Source organism: Panthera uncia, chromosome B1 (genome assembly GCF_023721935.1).
Source record: "Panthera uncia isolate 11264 chromosome B1, Puncia_PCG_1.0, whole genome shotgun sequence".
Taxonomy (NCBI): Eukaryota; Metazoa; Chordata; class Mammalia; order Carnivora; family Felidae; genus Panthera; species Panthera uncia.
Window position 1 is genome coordinate 98,584,910 of NC_064811.1, and position 20,532 is coordinate 98,605,441.

The 20,532-nt window shown below is 37.7% G+C and overlaps 1 protein-coding gene and 1 long non-coding RNA gene across 9 annotated transcripts in view; one reads left to right on the top strand and one right to left on the bottom strand.

Annotated features, from left to right (window-relative positions):
- The window catches only part of LOC125923070 (uncharacterized), a 73,750-nt gene that overhangs the window by 49,753 nt on the left and 3,465 nt on the right, over nucleotides 1-20,532 (top strand). For 5 of the 6 annotated variants that reach the window (XR_007457878.1, XR_007457881.1, XR_007457883.1 and 2 more), the window contains 4 exons: nucleotides 8,533-8,606; nucleotides 10,075-10,309; nucleotides 11,451-11,533; nucleotides 12,612-12,661. This is a non-coding gene — a long non-coding RNA (uncharacterized LOC125923070). The remainder of the gene's footprint in view (nucleotides 1-8,532; nucleotides 8,607-10,074; nucleotides 10,310-11,450; nucleotides 11,534-12,611; nucleotides 12,662-20,532) is intronic. The other variant, XR_007457880.1, reaches the window with a different exon arrangement.
- PDE5A (phosphodiesterase 5A) overlaps nucleotides 1-20,532 on the bottom strand; it is a 137,892-nt gene that overhangs the window by 40,255 nt on the left and 77,105 nt on the right. For all 3 annotated transcript variants that reach the window (XM_049631103.1, XM_049631106.1, XM_049631104.1), the window contains exons 10-11: nucleotides 15,745-15,920; nucleotides 12,399-12,458 (exon numbers count right to left, since the gene is read on the bottom strand). In XM_049631103.1, coding sequence (XP_049487060.1) covers nucleotides 12,399-12,458; nucleotides 15,745-15,920 — 236 coding nt within the window. The remainder of the gene's footprint in view (nucleotides 1-12,398; nucleotides 12,459-15,744; nucleotides 15,921-20,532) is intronic.

Genomic DNA, 20,532 nt, shown 5'->3' on the forward strand with positions numbered 1-20,532 from the left:
GCGTCTGACTCTTTCACTCATCTCTAGGAATTTTTTTCTTTCCTCTTTGATTTGTTCACTGACCCATTGGTTGTTTAGTAGCATATTGTGTCGTCTCCATCTGTCTGTATTTTTTCCACTTTTCTTCTTGTAATTCATTTCTAGTTCATACAGTTGTGGTTGGAAAAGACACTTGATAACCCTCTTGTTGGAGTGATCCCTTCATCATTATGTCATGCCTTTCTTTTTCTTGTTACAATCTTTGTTTTAAAGTCTATTTTGCTTTTTTTTTTTTTTTTTTTTTTTTTGCTTCTATCTGCATGAAATATCTTTTTCCATTCCTTCATTTTCAGTCTATGTGTGCTTTTATTTTTTTAGAGAGAAAGAGCAGGGGAGGGGGCAGAGGGACAGAGAGAGAATCTTAAGCAGGCTCCATGCTCAGCAGAGAGCCTGATGCAGGGCTCAATCTCACCACCTTGGGATCGTGACCTGAGCTGAAATCAAGACTTGAATGCTTAACTGATTGAGCCACCCAGGCACCCCTATGTGTGTTTTTACATCTCAAGTGAGTCTCTGTAGGTAATGTATAAGTTGGTCTTTTTTTTTTTTTAACCTATTCAGCCACCCTATTTCTTTTGATGGGAGCATTTAGTCTATTTACATTTAATTACTGACAGATATGTAGATATGTACTTATTGCCATTTTGTTGATTGTTTTCTGGTTGTTTTTCTAGTTCTCTGTTCCTTTTTCTCTTGCTTTCTTCCCGTATGATTTTGTGACTGTCTCTAGAGTTATGTTTTTATTCCTTATTCTCAATTTTTTGTATATCTATTGTAGGGATTTCATTTGTGGTTACCATAAAGTTCATATATAACTTCCTAGGTATATACCAGTCTGTATTAAGTTGATGGTCACTAAAGTTCAAGCACATTCTAAAGCATTAGATTTTCACTCTCCCCAATACATTTTTTGACATCATATTTTACACATATTTTGTGTATTCTTTGAATAATTATTGTAGATATAGAAAATTTTTATTACTTTTGTCTTTTAAACTCCATAATAGTTATATAAGTTGTTGACCTAGTACCTTTACTATATCTTTACCTATACCAGTGAGATTTTTTTTCTTTAATAATTTTCTTATTGCTAATTATGGCTTTTCCTTTTCCATTTAATGAAGTATCTTTTAAAGTTTCTTGTAAGGTCAGTTTAGTGGTGATAAACTCCTTTAGCTTTTGCTTATTAAGGAATCTCCTTGTCTCGCCTTCAATGCTGAATGATAACCTTGCCAGGTAGAATATTATTGTTGTTGTTGTTTTCCTTTCAGCAGTTTGAATATATCATACCACTCCCTCTGGCGTATAAAGTTTCTGCTGAAATATCAGCTGATAATTTTATAGGGGCTCCCTTGTATGTAACTAGTTGTTTTTCTCTTGCTGCTTTTAAAATTATCTCTTTATATTTAACTTCAGACATCTTGATTATAATGTGTCTTGGTATGGGTATCTTTGGGTTCATCTTTTTGGGGCTCTCTGTGCTTCCTGGAGTTGAGTGTTTTCTTCCTTCACCAGGTTAGGGAAGTTTTGTGGCATTATTTCTTCAAGCAGGTTTTCTGTCCCTCTCTCTCTCTCTTCGCCTTCTGGAACCCCTATAATGTGAGTGTTAGTATGCTTAATGTTGTCCCTTAAACTATTGTCACTTTTAAAAATTTTCTTTTCTTTTGGTTCTCATTGGGTGATTCTCCCCTACCCCTACCCTAATCTTAGAGAATCTGTACTTCTGAATCTGCTGTTGATTCTAGCTTTTCATTTCAGTTATTGTATTCTTCAGCTGATTGGCTCTCTTTTGTATTTTCTATCTCTCTGTTGAAGTTCTCATTGTATTCAACCATTCTTCTCCCAAGATCAATAAGCATCATTATGACCATTTCTTTGAACTTTTTAGCTGGTGGATTGTTTATTTCATTTATTTGTTCTCTGCAGTTTTGTCTTGTTCTTTCATTTGGAACATGTTTTTCTGTCTCTTCATTTTGCCCCCTGACTCTCTGTGTTTGCTTCTATATATTGAGTAGATCAGTTATGTCTCCTTGTCTCAAAGGAGTAGCTCTATATAGAAACTATCCTGTGGGGCCCTGTCGTGGAAACTTTCCTGGTTACCCATCTCACCCAACACCACCCTCTGGGTGTGGCAGGGTGGAGGGCCAATCACTGGTTGTGGTGGGGTGAGGTTACCTGGGGCAGTGCCACTGTCACCAAGGCCACCCATCAGGTATGGTGGGGCAGACAGCCACTTGAGAGGAGCACTGGCCAGAGCTGATGGGTTGGGTGAGGCAATTTGCAGGGAAATGCCAGGGTAGGGCAAGCAGTGCTAGCACTGTAGATGGATAGTGTCAGAAACAGCACCTGCTAGGTAGGGCAGCTACTCAGAACAAGTAGGTAGAAGGGGAGTGAAAAAGAAAATGGCATTCACAGTACTTCTATCCCTGGATAAAGTTCCAACAGATCCCAAATTAGTTCTGTGCCCTAAATTTAGTCAATTAAATTAGTCAATGAATCTCATTCACATGTAACACAGGTACTTTTCAAATTCTTGCCTCTGCTCTGGGACTCAGAGCAAGTGAGACTGTGCACATGCCCTTTATGAGTGGAGTCTTGATTTCCTGCTGTCTTCTGGCTCTCCTGGACTTAAGCCCCACTGGTTTTCAAAGCCAGATGTTATGGGAGCTCATCTTCCCAGTGCAGGTTTCCTGGGTCAGAGAACCCAATGTGAGTACTGGATCCCTGTTCCCCAGAGAGGGCCTTTGCAGTCATGATATCCTCCCATTTGTTGCCATGCTGGGAAGGTGTGAGTCCTGAGTTTAGTAGACTGTCTCTGCCTCTTTGCCACTCCTGGTCATCTTGATGCGACTATTTCTTTATATCCTTAGTTGTGTAAAATCTTAGGTCTGCTAGTCTTCAAGTTGTTTTTGGAGATAGTTGTTTTTAAACAAAAACAATTTTTTAACATTTATTTTTTGAGAGACAGAATGTGAGTGGGAGAAGGGCAGAGAGAGGGAGTCACAGATTCCAAAGTGGGCTTCTGGCTCTGAGCTGTCAGCACAGAGCCTGACGTGGGGATTGAGCTCACAAACCATGAGATCATGACCTGAGCCGAAGTCAGACGCTTAATCGACTGAGCCACCCAGGCACCCTGATAAGTTGTTTTATATGTAGTTGTAGTTTTGGTGTGTCCATGGGAGGCAGTGAGCTCTGGATCTTAACTGCAAATCTAAACATTCTATTTCTTGAAGCATTAATGTAGCCAAAACCTAGATTCAATCTTACCTTGCAGGTTGCTGAATTACAGTGTAGTATGAAATCACAGACTTGCCACATCTCTTATGTGAATTACTACATATACCTCAGACCATTCTAGATATTCTAGAATGTCTCTATATTATATAATCTCACAATGCCCTACACTTTAAAGTTATAGCCTTTTTTCTGATTATAATCATATAATATTGTATAATTATGTTATACATACAGTCCTTCACTATTCAAGTTTGAAGAGGGTAGAGACTTATTTATTGTTATGTGGAGCCCACATAGAGTAGGAGGTAAATATAAATGTGTGAATGAAAATCTTTTTGATATCATCAAGCACCTAACCAGTTCTCCATAATATTTAATTAATTTAATTTAATTTGGCAAAGAGTTACAATACAAATGTTAACATTAATAATGAACCATGCTGTGTCAGAAACAACAGATATATTATAGAATATGCTTTCTTACCCTATAGTTTAATTATGAATTTTATTTGCTTTAAAAAATTTTTAAATATAGTTGAATTCTTTTCGTCTGCACAATAAATATTTCATTACTATAGTTTTTTAACAATCAGCTTCAGCTTGTCTTAAGTCTCATTAAAGTTTGATTCATTCACTTCCAAGAACACTGGAAACTCATGATGGGAAAGCGATGACCAATATCCTACCAACTCTGGCAAGAAGTTACTCAAAATGGTCAATTCTAGATTACTGCCCTCGAGTAGAAAACTGGTTAAACTTTAAACAAAGGTTTACACTTGTTCTTACAACACATGGTACATTTTTCTTCCAGATAGTCCACCTACCTCTTCCACTTAGACTAATTTAAAAAATGAGTGTATACTTCATTGAAGTGCACATTATTAGAAGGGCTCAGGCAAAAAGACTTGGAACATGACAAGGTACATCAAAATCTTGATGCTGCTACTACTAGACTGAGAACTGATTTTCCTCCCACTGTTAGCACTACTAACAACTAATACTTCCTGGGCACATAGGTACCAGGAACTCCAGTCACTACTCTGCAGGGTAAATTCTTCTATTATCCTCTTTTTATACATAAAGAATCTGAGACACGGAGAAGTCACAGATTTGCCTGAGATCATGGAGCTGGAAGTTGAACCTGGTTTCTCTCTAGCCCTATGCTTCTTTATGTATTTCATCAACTATAAAGTTGTTTCTAGTTTCATAATCATTTTAAGAAGAAAGAAAGCAAAATCTTATTGGATACTGAAGGAGTTTGGGTTATGTTATTTCAGGCTAGATTATAGGCTCTCTAAAACTCTAGATTTTCCAGAATCTACTGATTGATTCATTCACTCACTTAACAAGATATGTAAACCAGGTTCTTGTTCAGCAATCACTAGATGGTAGCTATGATGATGACGACTCAAGAACTAATAGCCTGATGGAGAGGATAGGCACATAAATAATTGAAATACATAGTTTTTAAAGTTTAATGACACAAGGATGTTAGTACTTTGCACATGCTCCCTAATAACACAATGATAGATAATGAAAATACATACTTAACTACTTTTTTTAGTCACTTGTGATGGTTAATTTTATGTCTCACTTGACTAGACACACTAAACACTATTTCTGTGTATGTCTGTGAAAGTATTTCTGTATTTCTGGATGAGATGAGCACTGAATCAGTGGACTCAGTAGACTTCCCTCTTCACTGTGGGTGGACATCATGCATCTGTCCAGGGCCTGAATAGAACAAAAGGTAGAGGAAGGAAGAACATGCCTTTTTTGCTTCCTATGAAGTTGGAATATCTCATCTTATCTTCTCAGGCCCTTGGACTTGGATTTCAAGCATCAGCTCCTCTGTTCTCAGGCCTTTAGACTCAAACTGAATTATACCACTGGTTTTCCTGGGTCTCCAACCTTGCAGACATAACACTGCTGGAATTCTCAGCCCCCATAACTATGTGAGCCAATTCTTCAGAATAAATCTCTCTCCTACTAGTTCTGTTTCCCTGGAGAACCTGAATATAGTCACCTATTTTTCTAAAGTCAAAGACAACCAATGGAATGGGAAAGGACATTTGTAAATGACATATCGGACAAAGGGCTAGTATGCAAAATCTATAAAGAACTCACCAAACTCCACACCCGAAAAAAAAATAATCCAGTGAAGAAATGGGCAGAAAACATGAATAGACATTTCTCTAAAGAAAACATCCAGATGGCCAACAGGCACATGAAAAGATGCTCAACGTCACTCCTCATCAGGGAAATACAAATCAAAACCACTCACACCAGTCGAGTGGCTAAAATGAACAAATCAGGAGACTATAGATGCTGGTGAGGATGTGGAGAAACAGGAACCCTCTTGCACTGTTGGTGGGAATGCAAACTGGTGCAGCTGCTCTGGAAAACAGTGTGGAGGTTCCTCAAAAAATTAAAAATAGACCTACCCTATGACCCAGCAGTAGCACTGCTAGGAATTTACCCAAGGGATACAGGAGTACTGAGGCACAGAGGCACTTGTACCCCAATGTTTATAGCAGCACTCTCAACAATACCCAAATTATGGAAAGAGCCTAAATGTCCCTCAACTGATGAATGGATAAAGAAGTTGTGGTTTATATATACAATGGAAAGCCACTTGGCAATGAGAAAGAATGAAATCTGGCCTTTTGTAGCAACGTGGATGGAACTGGACAGTGTTAGGCTAAGTGAAATAAGTCAGACAGAGAAAGACAGATACCATATGTTTTCACTCTTATGTGGATCCTGAGAAACTTAACAGAAGACCATGGGGGAGGGGAAGGGGAAAAAAAAAGAGAGGGAGGGAGGCAAACCATATGAGACTCTTAAAAACTGAGAATAAACTGAGGGTTGATGGGGGGGTGGGAGGGAGGGGAAGTGGGTATGCGCATTGAGGAGGGCACCTATTGGGCTGAGCACTGGGTGTTGTATGGAAACCAATTTGACAATAAATTTCATATTAAAATAAATAAATAAAGTCAAAGAGAATCTATCCTGAACTTCATATAAGACAAACAACCTTTTTTTTTTTTTTTTTTAAATTCAACTGTTTCTCATTATGAAGGCCTCTACACAAGTGTAGAGGGTGGGTGCCTCTTTGTTTACTTAATAGAGAAATAAAACTTTATAGGAAATAATCTATTTGTAAAGTGTATAGTCTCCTTGAAACCCAAAAAGCATGTGTCCATGGAAAATAATATACTTGGGTAAGGTAAATAAAAGGATCATTTAAAAATTATTGAGTTTCTTATTTTGGGTGGATGCCTCATGAAAAAGGTTTATATTTAGCCTGTGGCAAAGTCTCTGGTCACCTCAGAAGAAAATAAAGACATGTGGCCACATGGCTACACAACTTGCTCGACTGTATAACCTTAATACAAAAAAAGGTCACACTGCTATCAAAGGCATTCTACCCGCCTTAGGTCTGAAGTATCAAATCTCAAGAGCTAAAATAAAAATTACAAAATAACTCCTAACTGCCAACTGTTACGGCAAGGCTCCCTTATTCAGAAAGTCATTTCTTAAAATAAGTTTGAAAAGAAGAGCAGACACTGAACTTGGCCATCCATAAAATGTCAAATTCTTCCTATTAGCTTCAGTATTGTATAAAGGCATTTTGTTACATTACTCCTGACGTTTATTCATTATAAATGTTAGGATGAAAAGAGGTTTTCCTCAATGATCAATTATTGAAGGAAACTATTTTCAGGCATAAAATTAATGTAAGATATCTCATGGGTTCATTGGTAGCTACAAGCAGAGAGCCTCAGTTAGGTGTTTTAAGCCCTCCCTATCAGTCCCTGATCACTACCCCCACCTATTGGGGCACCATTTTATGCGGAGCAGTTTGTTTCTAGGTCTTTGAATAAAGCCAGTTTGACAGCCATCACATTATACTTTACAGAAGGCTAATGTCTCTCTTCCCTACTTCTAACATGCACAGAAAACATGTTTTTAAAGAAAAAATCCATACCACTTACAAGCCTGTTAGAATTTATCTTTCTCTAAGAGGGAAGTGAATCCAAATACATATGAAAAAGAAATCTTACTTATACAAAGGGAAGTAAATAACCAACTTAGTATGTGGAACCGAATCTTACAGAGAATAAAGAAGTGAATAAGGCACAGCACGGCTGGATTAGCATATTTTCTTCAATAACGATATCAACATGTTTTATGATTTTTCCTTCTTTCTAACATTATATAAATGTGACTATTTATTTATTTATTTTCAAATGTTTTTATTTACTTTTGAGAGAGAAAGCATGAACTGGGGAGGGGTGGAGAGATTGGGGGACGGAGGATCCGAAGTGGGCTCTGCAGAGAGCAATGAGTCTGACACAGGGCTCGAACTCCACGAACTGTGAGATCATGACCTGAGCCAAAGTTGGATGCTCAACCAACTGAGACACCCAGGTGTCCCTAAATGTCATCTTTTAAATCTCAATGGCAAAGAGGCACAGAATATAAAAACTAATGAGCATACAGTTTTCAAAACCATGCAAAGATGGCACATGCTAATGTCAAGATTCTGATAATATGTACATATGCTTATAAGTAAAACTCTCAGGGTAAATTTATGACTAAATGAGGAATTAGTCTGGTTAACATCTATTTAGTATATAAGAAGCTGAAGAATGGTGCCACTATATTCTGGAGCTAAGATTACCATTGGAAGTAATGTACTAGTGAATTCAAAGCAGAAAAGATAAGATTAGCTTGCTGAAGGAAAGCAGGAAGAATCAAACAGAATTTACTAAGTCTTGCCAATGTGGAAAAGACACAGCCCAGTTAATGTTATAGACATCTATAAAAACGAATGTATCAACGGATGGTATACAGGAAGTCCAAAGGACCCAGACGGTTTCAGGGTCATTCTAGCACTGTTTGAGGAAGAGTGTGCCTTCCTGGATGCCGTAGGTTACTACAGTTCAGCGACACTGGTTATCAAGATCATAACATCAACTCTTTGTTATTATTGGCTCAAAATTTTCTATTTATAATTTGACTATCCATATATAGATTTTCTCAAAAAGTGGGGGATGTGATGATCATCTTGATACAAGGAATTAGATCTATACTCTACCACTGACTTGGGCATCAGGGATTTGAGTCAGGAACATGGCTCTGCCCTTTGCTGCTGTCACCTGCAGCAGGAACACACTCCTGATCAAGAAAGTTCACATGACGTTTCTGGCTCTGAAAGATTAAGGTCAAGATGAAGTAAATTCTGTTCTAGGAAATCCCACCTGAGAGGTCAGCTTCTCCCTATCTCACTATTTTGATGCAGAAACCTTTCAGGATCACAAAAGGGTGAGTTTGCTTTTATATACATTACATATGATTCAGAAATTGCTATAAAGCAGAAGCTATAGAGATAAACTGAATAAGCAGTGACCCCAGGACAAAACTGAGCTTATTTCAAAAAACTAAACTCTAATACATATTTATTCACTACTCTTCTAACAAAAGAGGAAAGCAGAAAAGGAAACCAGTCAATCAAATACTCAGTTACTGGTAATAAATACTGATTTCATTCTGATATCTTAACTAATAATTTTCTAATAACCACTGCCAGGTAGCTGGGGTTCATTTATTTTTATCTCAACAACTTGTGACTAAGGATCATTAAAGATATATGGTAAAATGCTTAGTTTAAGGCCTTATTTCTGCTATACCCAATTTTAAGTCAAGAGAAATTATATTAAAAACTCAAGTAAAACAAAGGGGAAAAAATAAGGATTTTGAGTTTCCTATCAACTTGGTTATACTTTTGTTATAACTAGAGAACTTTTCTGGAAACAGGCATAAATATTTGGTATACTTAAATATATTATTTAATTCTCTCCAGAACTAACTTGTAAAAATAAAAGTGAAGAAAACATTAGGCAGCTTTTCAATTTATTTTAGGTCTTAAATTGAGATAAATAATCAGATACACGACAAAGCAACTTTGGTAGTCGCTGGATGATGCAGACACCTGTGCAGTCGGGGCTGTAAAGGAATTTTTATTAGGCTGATGGAAAACCAGTATTGAATTCAGTTGCTGAATTTCAACCAATTTAAATAAATTAGCTGACCTATAAGTGACGTAACCCTAAATTTCCCAGTGCAGCTGCCAGAAATCTATTTTCCAAATGAAACAACAGATGGTTTTGAACAATACTGCAATATAGCAATTTTCAGTTATTCCAAAGCGTTTTTCTCTTGCTAAAATTATAAAAATAATTGAGAAAATAATTTTCAGATTTTTTCTGAAAGATTGCTATTTTCAAAGTGAAAGCAAAGTTTAATATCCTAGTGATGTTTTTAGCATTATCTTTAGAAATTGCTCTATTTGCTAGTTTTTATTTATCTAAAACAACACATGGCAGAGTGTAACCTTGCCCTCATTTTAGAACTAATTTAATACTCTTGCAGTGCTCGCAAGCACTTCAAGATGTATCTTTCCATGTGATAATGTCCAACTCACAGTATGCATTTAGTTAAAAACTTCATCATTCTGGAAGGATGAGACCAACAGGCCAATTAAGCCTGATGTGAAAGATATTTATAACCTATAAACCTCTGTAAATAATTGAAGAACTGTTCGTTTCTTCAAATACCGCCATGAACAAAATAAATAAAGTCCATCCCAAATGAGGCTAACCCCAAAAGAAGCTTAACCTTTCAGGTGAAACATCCCAAGTTCCTTAAACTGTTCTTGGCAAATAAATGACTCTGCTTTCTACTCACTGATTTAACTGAGAACACCTGTAAGTCCTCAGCCTTCCTTTTCCAGCTCATTACCTCTCCAGTGCCACACAGGGGAGTCTGGGCTTTGGATCTGGGCTGCCCAGAGTTAGTACTGGCACCATCACTTACGACCGGGGAGATCCCGAGCAGGACAACCTAAACCCTCTCAATCTCAAATTCCTCACATTCCACCTGCTAACCATACCGACCTGATGGGGCTGCTGTGGACTAAATACACTTAGTGAACACACACAAAGAACTTCCAACATGCCATGTATGAGGTAAGTGCTCAATAAATGTAGCTATTCTTATTATTATTACTATCATCGCTTCCCTCTTGTCTCGCTCAATGCCTAGGCTGCTCCAAGGTCCAGATCTCTTCCCTGCCTTGCACTCCCTCATTGCCGTACCTTTGCCCTCCATCCAAGAACATGCTGGTTCTCTTCCTTGTGAGTGAGCCTTGTGCACAACACAAAGCAAACCAAAACAAAAACATCAGCCAGCATCCTTAATAACTACTTTTCCACTCCTTGCTTTATACAAAACTTATCTTTTAAAACTAGTCTATATTCATTCCTCCGTTTTGTCACCATTTACTCTTAACTCTCGCGGTTTTACTCCTAAAGCTGCCGTCTGAACAATCACATGATCACAGAATGCAGCAGCCTTCCTCAGTCCCACTTCTCAACCTTCTACAACCAACAGGACCTCCTTCCTTTTTGAAACTTCTGCCTTCTGCGCCACTGCCCCATCCTAAATCTTCCTCCCTGTTTAACGACCACATCTGTACCTCAGCCAGGTTCTTTTCCCACTCCTTCCACAGAAACCCAGATTCCCAAAAGATCTGCCTTCAGTCTTTCAGGCCCCTCTCCCAACCGCTCTACCCCCATGGGACTGCCCCAAACCGCAAGGCTGGACCTCCAAATCGCCACCTCTGTTCAGCCCCTCCCCACTCCAGTCCTGCCTTTCATGATTACTGAAGACGTCCATTGAGTCCTTCCACTAGCACCTCACACTTACCACGTTCTAAGTCAAATCTGCCAAGTTTTCCTTCTTAATATTTCCACTTTAGTTAATTCATGGCACCATCATTTTTTTAATGGTGGAGGTCAAAACATTTCAATCATCTTTAATCTTCTCTGTCCCTAACAGCTCATAACAGACAGCACAGTGGTTGTATGCATGGGCTCTGGAACTAGACCGTGTGAGTGTGTATCCTGACTTCCCCTCTTTCTGCCAGTGTGACCTTGAGCAAGTCACTTGGCTTCTCTAACTTCAGTGTGGCCCTCATAATATAGCTGTGCAGTTTTCGTGAGAAAATGTAGGTAAGGCCACAGAGGGTTGGCATTTGGCCAGCTATGATGATGAGGACAATGAAAAAGAATCTCAGTGATCCGTTCACACCATTCTCATTCTTTACAGACTCCTGTCACATCTCACATAGACCTCATCCGTGTTGTCTCAAGTAAATTTCAACTCAGAAGGCGAGCCTTTGCTGTAAATGTGTAAGTGCCTCAAATTTTCATTAATCTCAACCACGACCTAGAACATTTAACATTCTACTTACATTATCAGTGTGCTTTTTCTCTCATAGCATACTAAATAACGATGTAATAAGAATTCAGGAGCTGACCTTATTTGAACCCAATTTCAAGTAACATTCCATAGGCCATGTGGTCAGACATCAAAATCACTCTCAATTCTCAATAATGCAGAGCAGATTATTGATAACAAATTATAAAATCTTTGTTGTCGTTACCCTAACCAAACAACCACCTCAGTCAGTCACCTGTTCACATTGTCCCCAGGAGCTGAAAAGTAAATTTAGTTTTGGCCTAAGAAAGATGTAACATTATTGAAAAAAAAATTCAGAATCATATAATGTACTACAAAGTCAGTATGTTATCTTTTGCTTTGGATCATCAGTGACTCTTTAGCCCTACAATAAAGTAGAACTGATTAAATATTTTTATGAATGTCCATCTAAATATTTACCACATTTAATTAAATGGGACCATTGCTGGGGTGCCTGGGTGGCTCAATCAGTTAAATGCCCAACTCTTGGTTTTGGCTCAGGTCATGATCTCATGGGATCTTCATGGGTTCTAGCTCTGCATTAAGCTCTGTACTGATGGTGTGGAGCCTGCTTAGGATTCTCTCTCTCTCTCTCTCTCTCTCTCTCTCTCTCTCTCTCTCTCTCCCTCTCTCTTTGCCCCTTCCCTGCTCACTCTCTGTCTCTCAAAGTAAATAATAATAATACAATTAAAAAAATTGGGACCATTGCATTGGAAGTAGTTAGCCTAAGAGAAGCATGTTTATGTATTAATTAAATGTCTGTAGTCAGTCACTTTTACAAAGAAAGAGAATTACCGCTAAGGATTGGAGCTCTCTTGTTTCTTCCTCTGCTGCTGAAGCGTGATACGACAGAACCTATAGGGTAAGAAACCAAAGAAAACAGGTTACCCAAGAGAAAACTACCAAATGTAGACTACAATCTCAAGCTCGAGATTCTGCTAAAACTTCCTGGAGAGAGAACTAGACACCTCAGAATGTCAAATCTTGTTTGCTGCTTTTCTTCAACAGAAAGAAAAATCCCAGATTTGACTCAATTGCTTGTTTCAGAAGACCAAAAGGTATACTCTCTCTGTGTTTAGAGAAAGTCTTGTCACTTTTATTCTGACACTGTTGATGTAATGAACACGTTATTGATAAGCGATGCTACTGGCTCAAGGTTGGCAGAAAATTTATTTTGTGCTTTTTTCTTTTTGCACTGCTTTTTAGAAAATACTAACTTCAGTTATTTTTACTTGTGAGAATTACGAAAAAATCTTTTGCGTAAACTGACACTTAACATTGACATTTGGAAAGCAAGGAGTCTAGAAGAAGCTCTCAGGGGAGGGCTGTAACTACTCTAGAATTTCATAAAGAAAAATGGCATGGCTAGAACATGATGTCACACAGATCAAGACAGGCAGCGCTGCCCCATAAATCCATCCAGTAACATCTGGGGACGTGAGGCACTCAGTGAGGGGACAAGTGGGGCCTGGGACCCTGCTTTCAATACCTAACTAGTACACTTTCTCTTACCCTAGTAGAGTTAAACAGACAGGCTTACTATTTTCTCATCACTCAACAGAAGAATCATTAATTCCCATATTCAAAAGTAATGACTTCAAAGTAATAGGATAATATTTTAGACATTCTTTTGAATCAGGGCAGTGGTCATATTTAAAACATCTACCGTATTTTTTTAAAAATATTTTTTAAAGTTCATCTTTGACAGAGACAACATAGATTTACTAAAAACCCCAAAGATATTAGCAGGATTGATAAAAAGGTAAGCCATTTTCAGACTTAAATTGATACAGGAATAACATACCATTCTAAGTTTTAAAAAATAAATTTTGTCACACTGGAGATAATAATAACACCTTACTCATACGGTTGTAATGATTAATTTTGTTAATACAGGCCTACCTCTGAGATATAGCGGGTTTATTTCCAGACTATTGCAATAAAGCCAATATTGTAATAAAGGGAGTCAAATGAACTTTTTGGTTTCCCAGTGTACATAAAAGTTATGCTGACACTATGCTATAGTCTATTAAGTGTGCAATAGCATTGCTTCTAAAAAAATATATGATACCTTATTTCAAAAACACTTTATTGCTAAAAAAATGGAACCCATCACCTGAGTTTTCAGCAGGCCCTAATGACTGATCACAGATTAGCATAACACAGAGACATGAAGTGGGCAAATGCTGTTGGAAAAATGATGCTGACAGATTTGCTCAACATAGGGTTGCTACAAACCTTTAATTTGTAAAAAATGCAGTATCTGTGACAAGCAATAAAACAAAGCACAATAAAATGAGGTATGTCTATACACGTGAGCATCAGAACACAGAGTAAACATTTGGCAAAGGTTAGCTATTATTATTGTTGTTTTGTTGGTCATTATAATGACCATGGCTTCCAGGTCAAAATAATTCACTGTCCTAAGAAAACCTGAGGGATTGGTGTCCCTAGCTTTTATACAATGCCTTGTAAGGAAAGGAAAATCTTTTTCAAGGTTAAACTTGTGAGCATCGATAGGACTTCCCATAATGAACTGAAATAAAATAAATGTTTAGACTAAGTAAAAGCCTAATTACTCATATATTTAACTGAAGTAAAACTATAGTGTTAAAATAGAAATAAATCTCAATCAGGAAAATACTCGAAGATTTTGAACAAAATTATATAATGTCTGGGATTTGCTTCAAAATAATCAATGGATTAAAGTGGAAGAGTGCAGAGCAGTGAGCAAGTGTATGAATGGAATGATATTGGCCAGGGGTCAATAATTATTAAAGATGGCTAATGAGTACATGGGCACTCACTAAGCTATTCTTAGTATACTTCTGTATATGCTTGCAATTTTCCATAATAAAACATTTTTACAAGAAGAGATAATTTCTAATTGATAGCTGGCTTAGATTCAATTCAGTGCAAAACCAAGGGAACTATAAAAAATTTGATTAAAAATATATGTATATACACACATGCACACATGTATACATACATATGTATATACGTGTGACACTATATGTACATATATGTATGTGTATAGATGTAATTTGAGGTATATGTGTGCATATATATATACACACATACATATATTTGTGTGTGTATATATATATATATATATATATATATATATGCACCTATACCTACGTGTGTGTATTTCAAAAAAAGATTTCCACTGGCTTATAATCCAAGGTCTCTTATATAATACCATGGCAAAACTATTCATGTTATATATTCATCATTACTAATACTATCTTGGTTGTTAGTAAATTTTTACTTATATATCTTTCTAGCTATTTAGGTTAGGAACTTATTAGAGGATTGGAGGAAACGTTACAGTTTCTAAACATGGATTCCCACTGATCTCAATTACATAGGAGTAGGCAAATATTCAAACATGTTTCACGCCACTGTATGAATAAGTAGAGACGTTTGCCCTTTTGAAGTCTATTTCCTTAAACTGGGTCTCTGATGTAAGAAATTTCTGGGTTATGCAAAGTGAACATTTTCAGGCAGTTAGTGAAATACACCTGGAAAGGGCTGGCCCCACTTGGGTAGGGTAATCCTCCTCGGGAGGGAACCTGCCGAAGGTCAGTGTCCCAGGCCAGTGGGTCACAAGCTGCCTGCACATTCAGAATCACCTGGGGGAAGCTCTGGAATAATGTAGATTCCCAGGTTCTACCCAAGACTTATGAATCAGGGTATTCAGAAGTGGGATCCATACATCTGTAATCTGAAAGAGTTTCCCTTTTCCTCACTTCTGGTTCTCTGAGTGCTTAGGGTTTCTATTTTTGTCTTTCAAAATGTATGAGGACAGCTGTTCACCAGGGGACAGGGATGCTCAGGCACTGGAGCTCGGACAGACAGGCTGCACGGGCAGCAGACATCTGTGTGAATGCATTCTTAAGGTCAGAAGAGTGAAGGGACGAACAGCCTGAGTTTTGGTTTGGTCATGAGACCTTTGATTAGTCTCTAAAATATTCTGGATCTCCGTTTCCTTAGCTGTTTCCATGAGGAGCTAAGGATTCAGTCTGATTCTCGTGAGGAGACGCTGCTATCACACACAGACCCCACGAGTTGTTTTGGCGGGAAAGGCAGAAACTGAGTGTGGCTGCAGAGACCGAGAGTCCCACAGTTGTCAGCCCACCTCCAGTGTGACCATTTGCTTGGCCATGGCTCTCTCCACTGCTTCATACATCTGTGTGTTCTGGATCCCCAAGCCACAAAAGATGACAAAAGCCTCCAGAAACTGTTCGTCATTTCGGTTGAAAGGCTTAACCTTGCCAGTATTCTCCTCCATCTTATTTACAAGTTGGCAAACCCCTATAACAATCCAAGAAATTGAGTAAACATTATTATTAATTATTATACGTTTTATTGACTTGAACACCCAGCCCCCGCAAAAAAAGATTATCTTATGCTTTTATGAGTGCTTGGAATCTATCTCCAAAGAAGCAAACGGATCCTCACAAATATAAAAGCTAGAAAAGTAAACCGAGTTAATTTACATGAGAACTTGTTTCACACAGTATGTTGCCTGCGTTCAAAAAAATCCTAGAGTACTATTTTCTTCCAGACGCGGTCACGAATTTTAGATCAGCTGAGTCCCCAAAGACAATTTGTCCTTTGGAAACTAATTGGATTTTTGTACATTTGCCAAGAGAACAATTTTAATGCACATCAGAATTTTGGGTCACACAGATTGCCTTTCCTTACTGAGAAACCAGAAGTTAAAAACTACAGTAACATACAAAATAGAACGTAGAAAACAGGTTAATTCACATAGACCATCTCAAATTTCAAATAAGTACCTCTGTATCCAGGAGAATCATACTTGCAGACAACTTTTGATACTACAAATAAATGCAAATAAAAATGACCATTTAGAAATAAAGGCAGAACTAATCTTTGAAGAAAATCATAACCTCCCAAGTCCTGGCTTCTCTTAGAAAGTCAAACATATAGGGGCACCTGGATGGCTCAGTCAGCTGAGCCTTCGACTTTTGCTCAGGTTATGATTTCAAGGTTCGTGTGTTTGAGCCTTATATCGAGCTCTGTGCCTGGAGCCTGCTATGGATTCTGTCTTCCTCTCTCTGCCCTTCCCCCGCTCATGCTCTGTGTCTCTGTCCCTCAAAAATAAATGTATGTTTAAAAAATTAAAAAAGAAAAAGAAGTCAAACATGTAGTCAATATAAATGGAAAATTACATCAACATTGTAAGTCTTTACTGAACTACTTCAATGGGATTCTGAGCCAGTGGCCTCTCTTTGAGGAGTTCAGTGACCTCCTACCTCTGGGTAAAACAAAGTGTTAAGTCCTTATTTCTTCCGTCTCTAAATATTTAATACCAGAGTTCCAGTGTGTGCCCACCATGGGATACGTACTATGCTAAATGCTTCAGTACACACACAATCTCTGGGCCTTAAAATTTACACTGCAAAGTAGATATGACCATCCCCATTTTACAGATGAAAAAACTGAGTCTCAGAAAAGTTAAGTCATTTGCTCAAGGCCACTTAGTTTCTATGCTCACGTCTAAAATTCAAAGCCCGGCTCTGCCTAGTCCCAAAGAGCACTTTTTACCACAGTCCTCTGCTCTGTGCTCTTTGACCTCCTTGAGATCACTGCTGGTGGTTCCCTGACTGTATCTTCTTGCTCACAACGTTGCCTGTGCTTTTCCACCCGCCTCCACTGCTCCCCACTGCTTTCCTTCCAATTAGCCAGCTGACACTCACATCTCCTTCACAGTAGCTCCTGGAGGCCTCCCACCTCCCAGGTGAGGCAGGCACTACTCTTTTCTATGCCCTTAATCCATTGCTTGGTGTATCACAGCCGATTTCATTTCTGTCCCTCTTTCTAGGCTGTAGAGATTTCTGGCCTTAGAGATTTTATTTTCTCAGATCCACTTCCTCAGTTAGCAAAATGCTTGGCATATAGCAGGAACTCGAAAAATGTTTACTGAGTTAATGAAAGAATGCAGGACTGCAGCTCTCACCCAAACTACTTTCCCATGAAGACTAGAGTGTGTTATCAGTTACTTTTCCCAGAGCACAAAAGGATTTCATAGAGTCCACAATGATCCATGGTTGCACATTAAGTCCTGTTATCGCCATTGATGTGCAATTTATTCTTAGCACTGCAAATTCACTGTACTCTCATTTTTGCTCGTTCTGGTTTGTTTGTGGGAGTTTTTCTACTTTAGACAGTAAAGACATCCTTATCTGTCTATTAGCACTGCAGGGAATACTTCTCTAACACTTATTCCACTATCAAGGAATACTTTAAGTGAAACATAATGAATTTGGACACTGCAAGAAAAATAGCATTCTCTTAAAAGAACACGTCCCGTATATGGTACAATGCAAGGGTTGGGTCCTCCAACCTTTGTGAATCCCCAAATTATAAATGTGGAACTGTTTATCTAGGTGCTGGCTGTCTCCCAAATCACATTTTCTTGAGAGTCACATGTCTCCCGCTTTATCCTCACATCACAATGTAACTGCCTTTCAATTTCTACTAAAGTTGTCTCCTGCTTGGCTGGCCACTTTCCATAAACAATATTTCTCTTTTTACCAGTTTATAAGAATTACTGTATGTGTGGAAAGGAAAAGACAACAGGAAGGGGTTGAGATGTGGGTATCAGGCAAGCTGCTGGGCTTATGACCTAGCTAAGTAACTCTCCGGGACGTCAGTTCAAATCTATGCCTTAGTCAGAAGTCAATGAATGTGCATTAAGAAGTATTAATTAATTCATCTGGAATTCAAAGGTATAGAAATGAATGTCACATGTACAAACATCAAAAGCTGGCTGTACCAACCACAGCTCAGAGCGGAACAGCTGAAGTGTGTTTGCTTTACAAGCCACCACTATAGATAACAATGTGTAGACAGGGCTAAACTCAGTGCAAGGAAAGGGTAAAGACAAATTATCCGTTTAGGCATATAATCTAATTCCCCTTTGAAAGCACAATGGACAGTTATATTTTTATAGCATCCTTGATCATCCTGCTGATTCCTTTATACACTTCAGAAAATTTAATTCTATCAAACAAAAATACCCCAGTTTAAAAAAAAAAAAACTATGAGGAAGAAAGTTTATAACAAACAGGGTCCTTCTTGAGGAGAAAATATAAAGCTCGGACACATTTACAGCTAGGGTTTTCAAAAGTTCATTAATGACTGGAAGACTGGATGAAGAGTATAATAATAAAATTTAAAACTGGTCATCTGAGATGCCACATCTACCAGTAATCTGTATGAAATCAGAATCACTTATATATAAAAACAAAGTACTTAATGCAGAGCCAAAAAGAAAAGAAAACCATTCAGCAAAAATCAATTAATATATACAATCATAACATAAAATATTCAAAAACATTAGGAGAAAACCAAGAAGGAGAACAGTTAGTAAAGTATCAGTTTACTTAATAATATTAGAGTTCACAAAGTACTTGTACTGACATTGTCAGTAGGGACTAGATGGTTTCTAAAATCACACAATCATATTTCCTTTTCTGTAACTCTAGGAATCAGATGTTGTCACTAACCACAGTTTACTTCCTGGTTTTTTGGCACAGCAGGATGTCAGCTCTTATATCCTGCTTATAGTCTCATGTACTCTCTACCACATAGTGTGGACTCCGAAATTAGCATCCTGTCTTGCTTAATATGTAAGACCTGCCCTTATTACCAATCTTGCAAATATATATTTTTTTGTACTTGTCATTTGTCAATTATCTTAATCAAAAGAGATTTTCTGAATAGTGTCTTGCTTTTAAAAGAAACTTCCCCATTTTAAGATTATATATAAACCTATATTTTCCTGTAGTATTTTTGTAGATTCACTGTATCACATTTAATTTTTTAATTCAACTTAATTTTTTCCCAAATTGCTACTAGATTTTTACAATAGTTGAATAGTTACCCCTTCTCTAATGATTTGAACTGCCACCTTAAACACTAAAGTCATACTTATTTCAACTACTAGGTACTTTTTTCACATTTTAATAATTTAAAAAATATGTATTTATTTATTTTTGAGAGGGGGGGGGGCACGTGCAAACAGAGGAGGGCCAGAGAGAGGGAGAGAGAGAATCCCAAGCAGGCTCAGCCTGACTTGGGGCTCAATCTCAGGAACCTTGAGTTTGTGACCTGAGCTGAAATCAAGAGTCAGATGCTTAACTGACTGAACCATCCAGGTGCCCCACATTTTAATATTTTTGAAATCAGTTTGCACCCTAATCAATTGCTTGTCATAGTTTAATTGAAATTATTATTTTTTTCTTTCTTGGAACTATAGAAAATGAAGTCTTTCAACCAATGGTACCTTAGAAACAATGAAATATACTCTACTATATACAATAACACTAATATATATGTAACAGATTGGGTGTGCATTTAGACTTTCTATTGCATCCCATTGATCTTGCCATCTTTTCTGGCACACATATGATACTTTTAATTATGTTACTTTTACAGCATTATTATTTTTTAATATTTATTTTTGAGAGAGAGCAAGACAGAGCATGAGTTGGGGAGGGGAGAGGGAGACACAGAATCAGAAGCAGGCTCCAGGCTCTGAGCTGTCAGCACAGAGCCCAATGTGGGGCTCAAACTCATGAACTGTGAGATCATGACCTGAGCCGAAGTTCGAGGCTCAACCGACTGAGCCACCCAGGCACCCCTTGCAACATTATTTTAATTTCTGATAGAGCAAATCTTTTTTTTTATTCTTTGATTCTTTTTATATGATATGCTTTCAGATGAGTTTTATAAATGTTGGTCAGGAATTCCCCTTCCTTCTGAAAAAAAAAACAAAAAACAAAACCCTATGAGGATATGTATTAAAATTGATATAAATCTAATCTGGGGAAAGTTGACATCTTACAAAATAGATTCTTATCATCAGGAAATGTTATGTCAGTTCACTTACTAA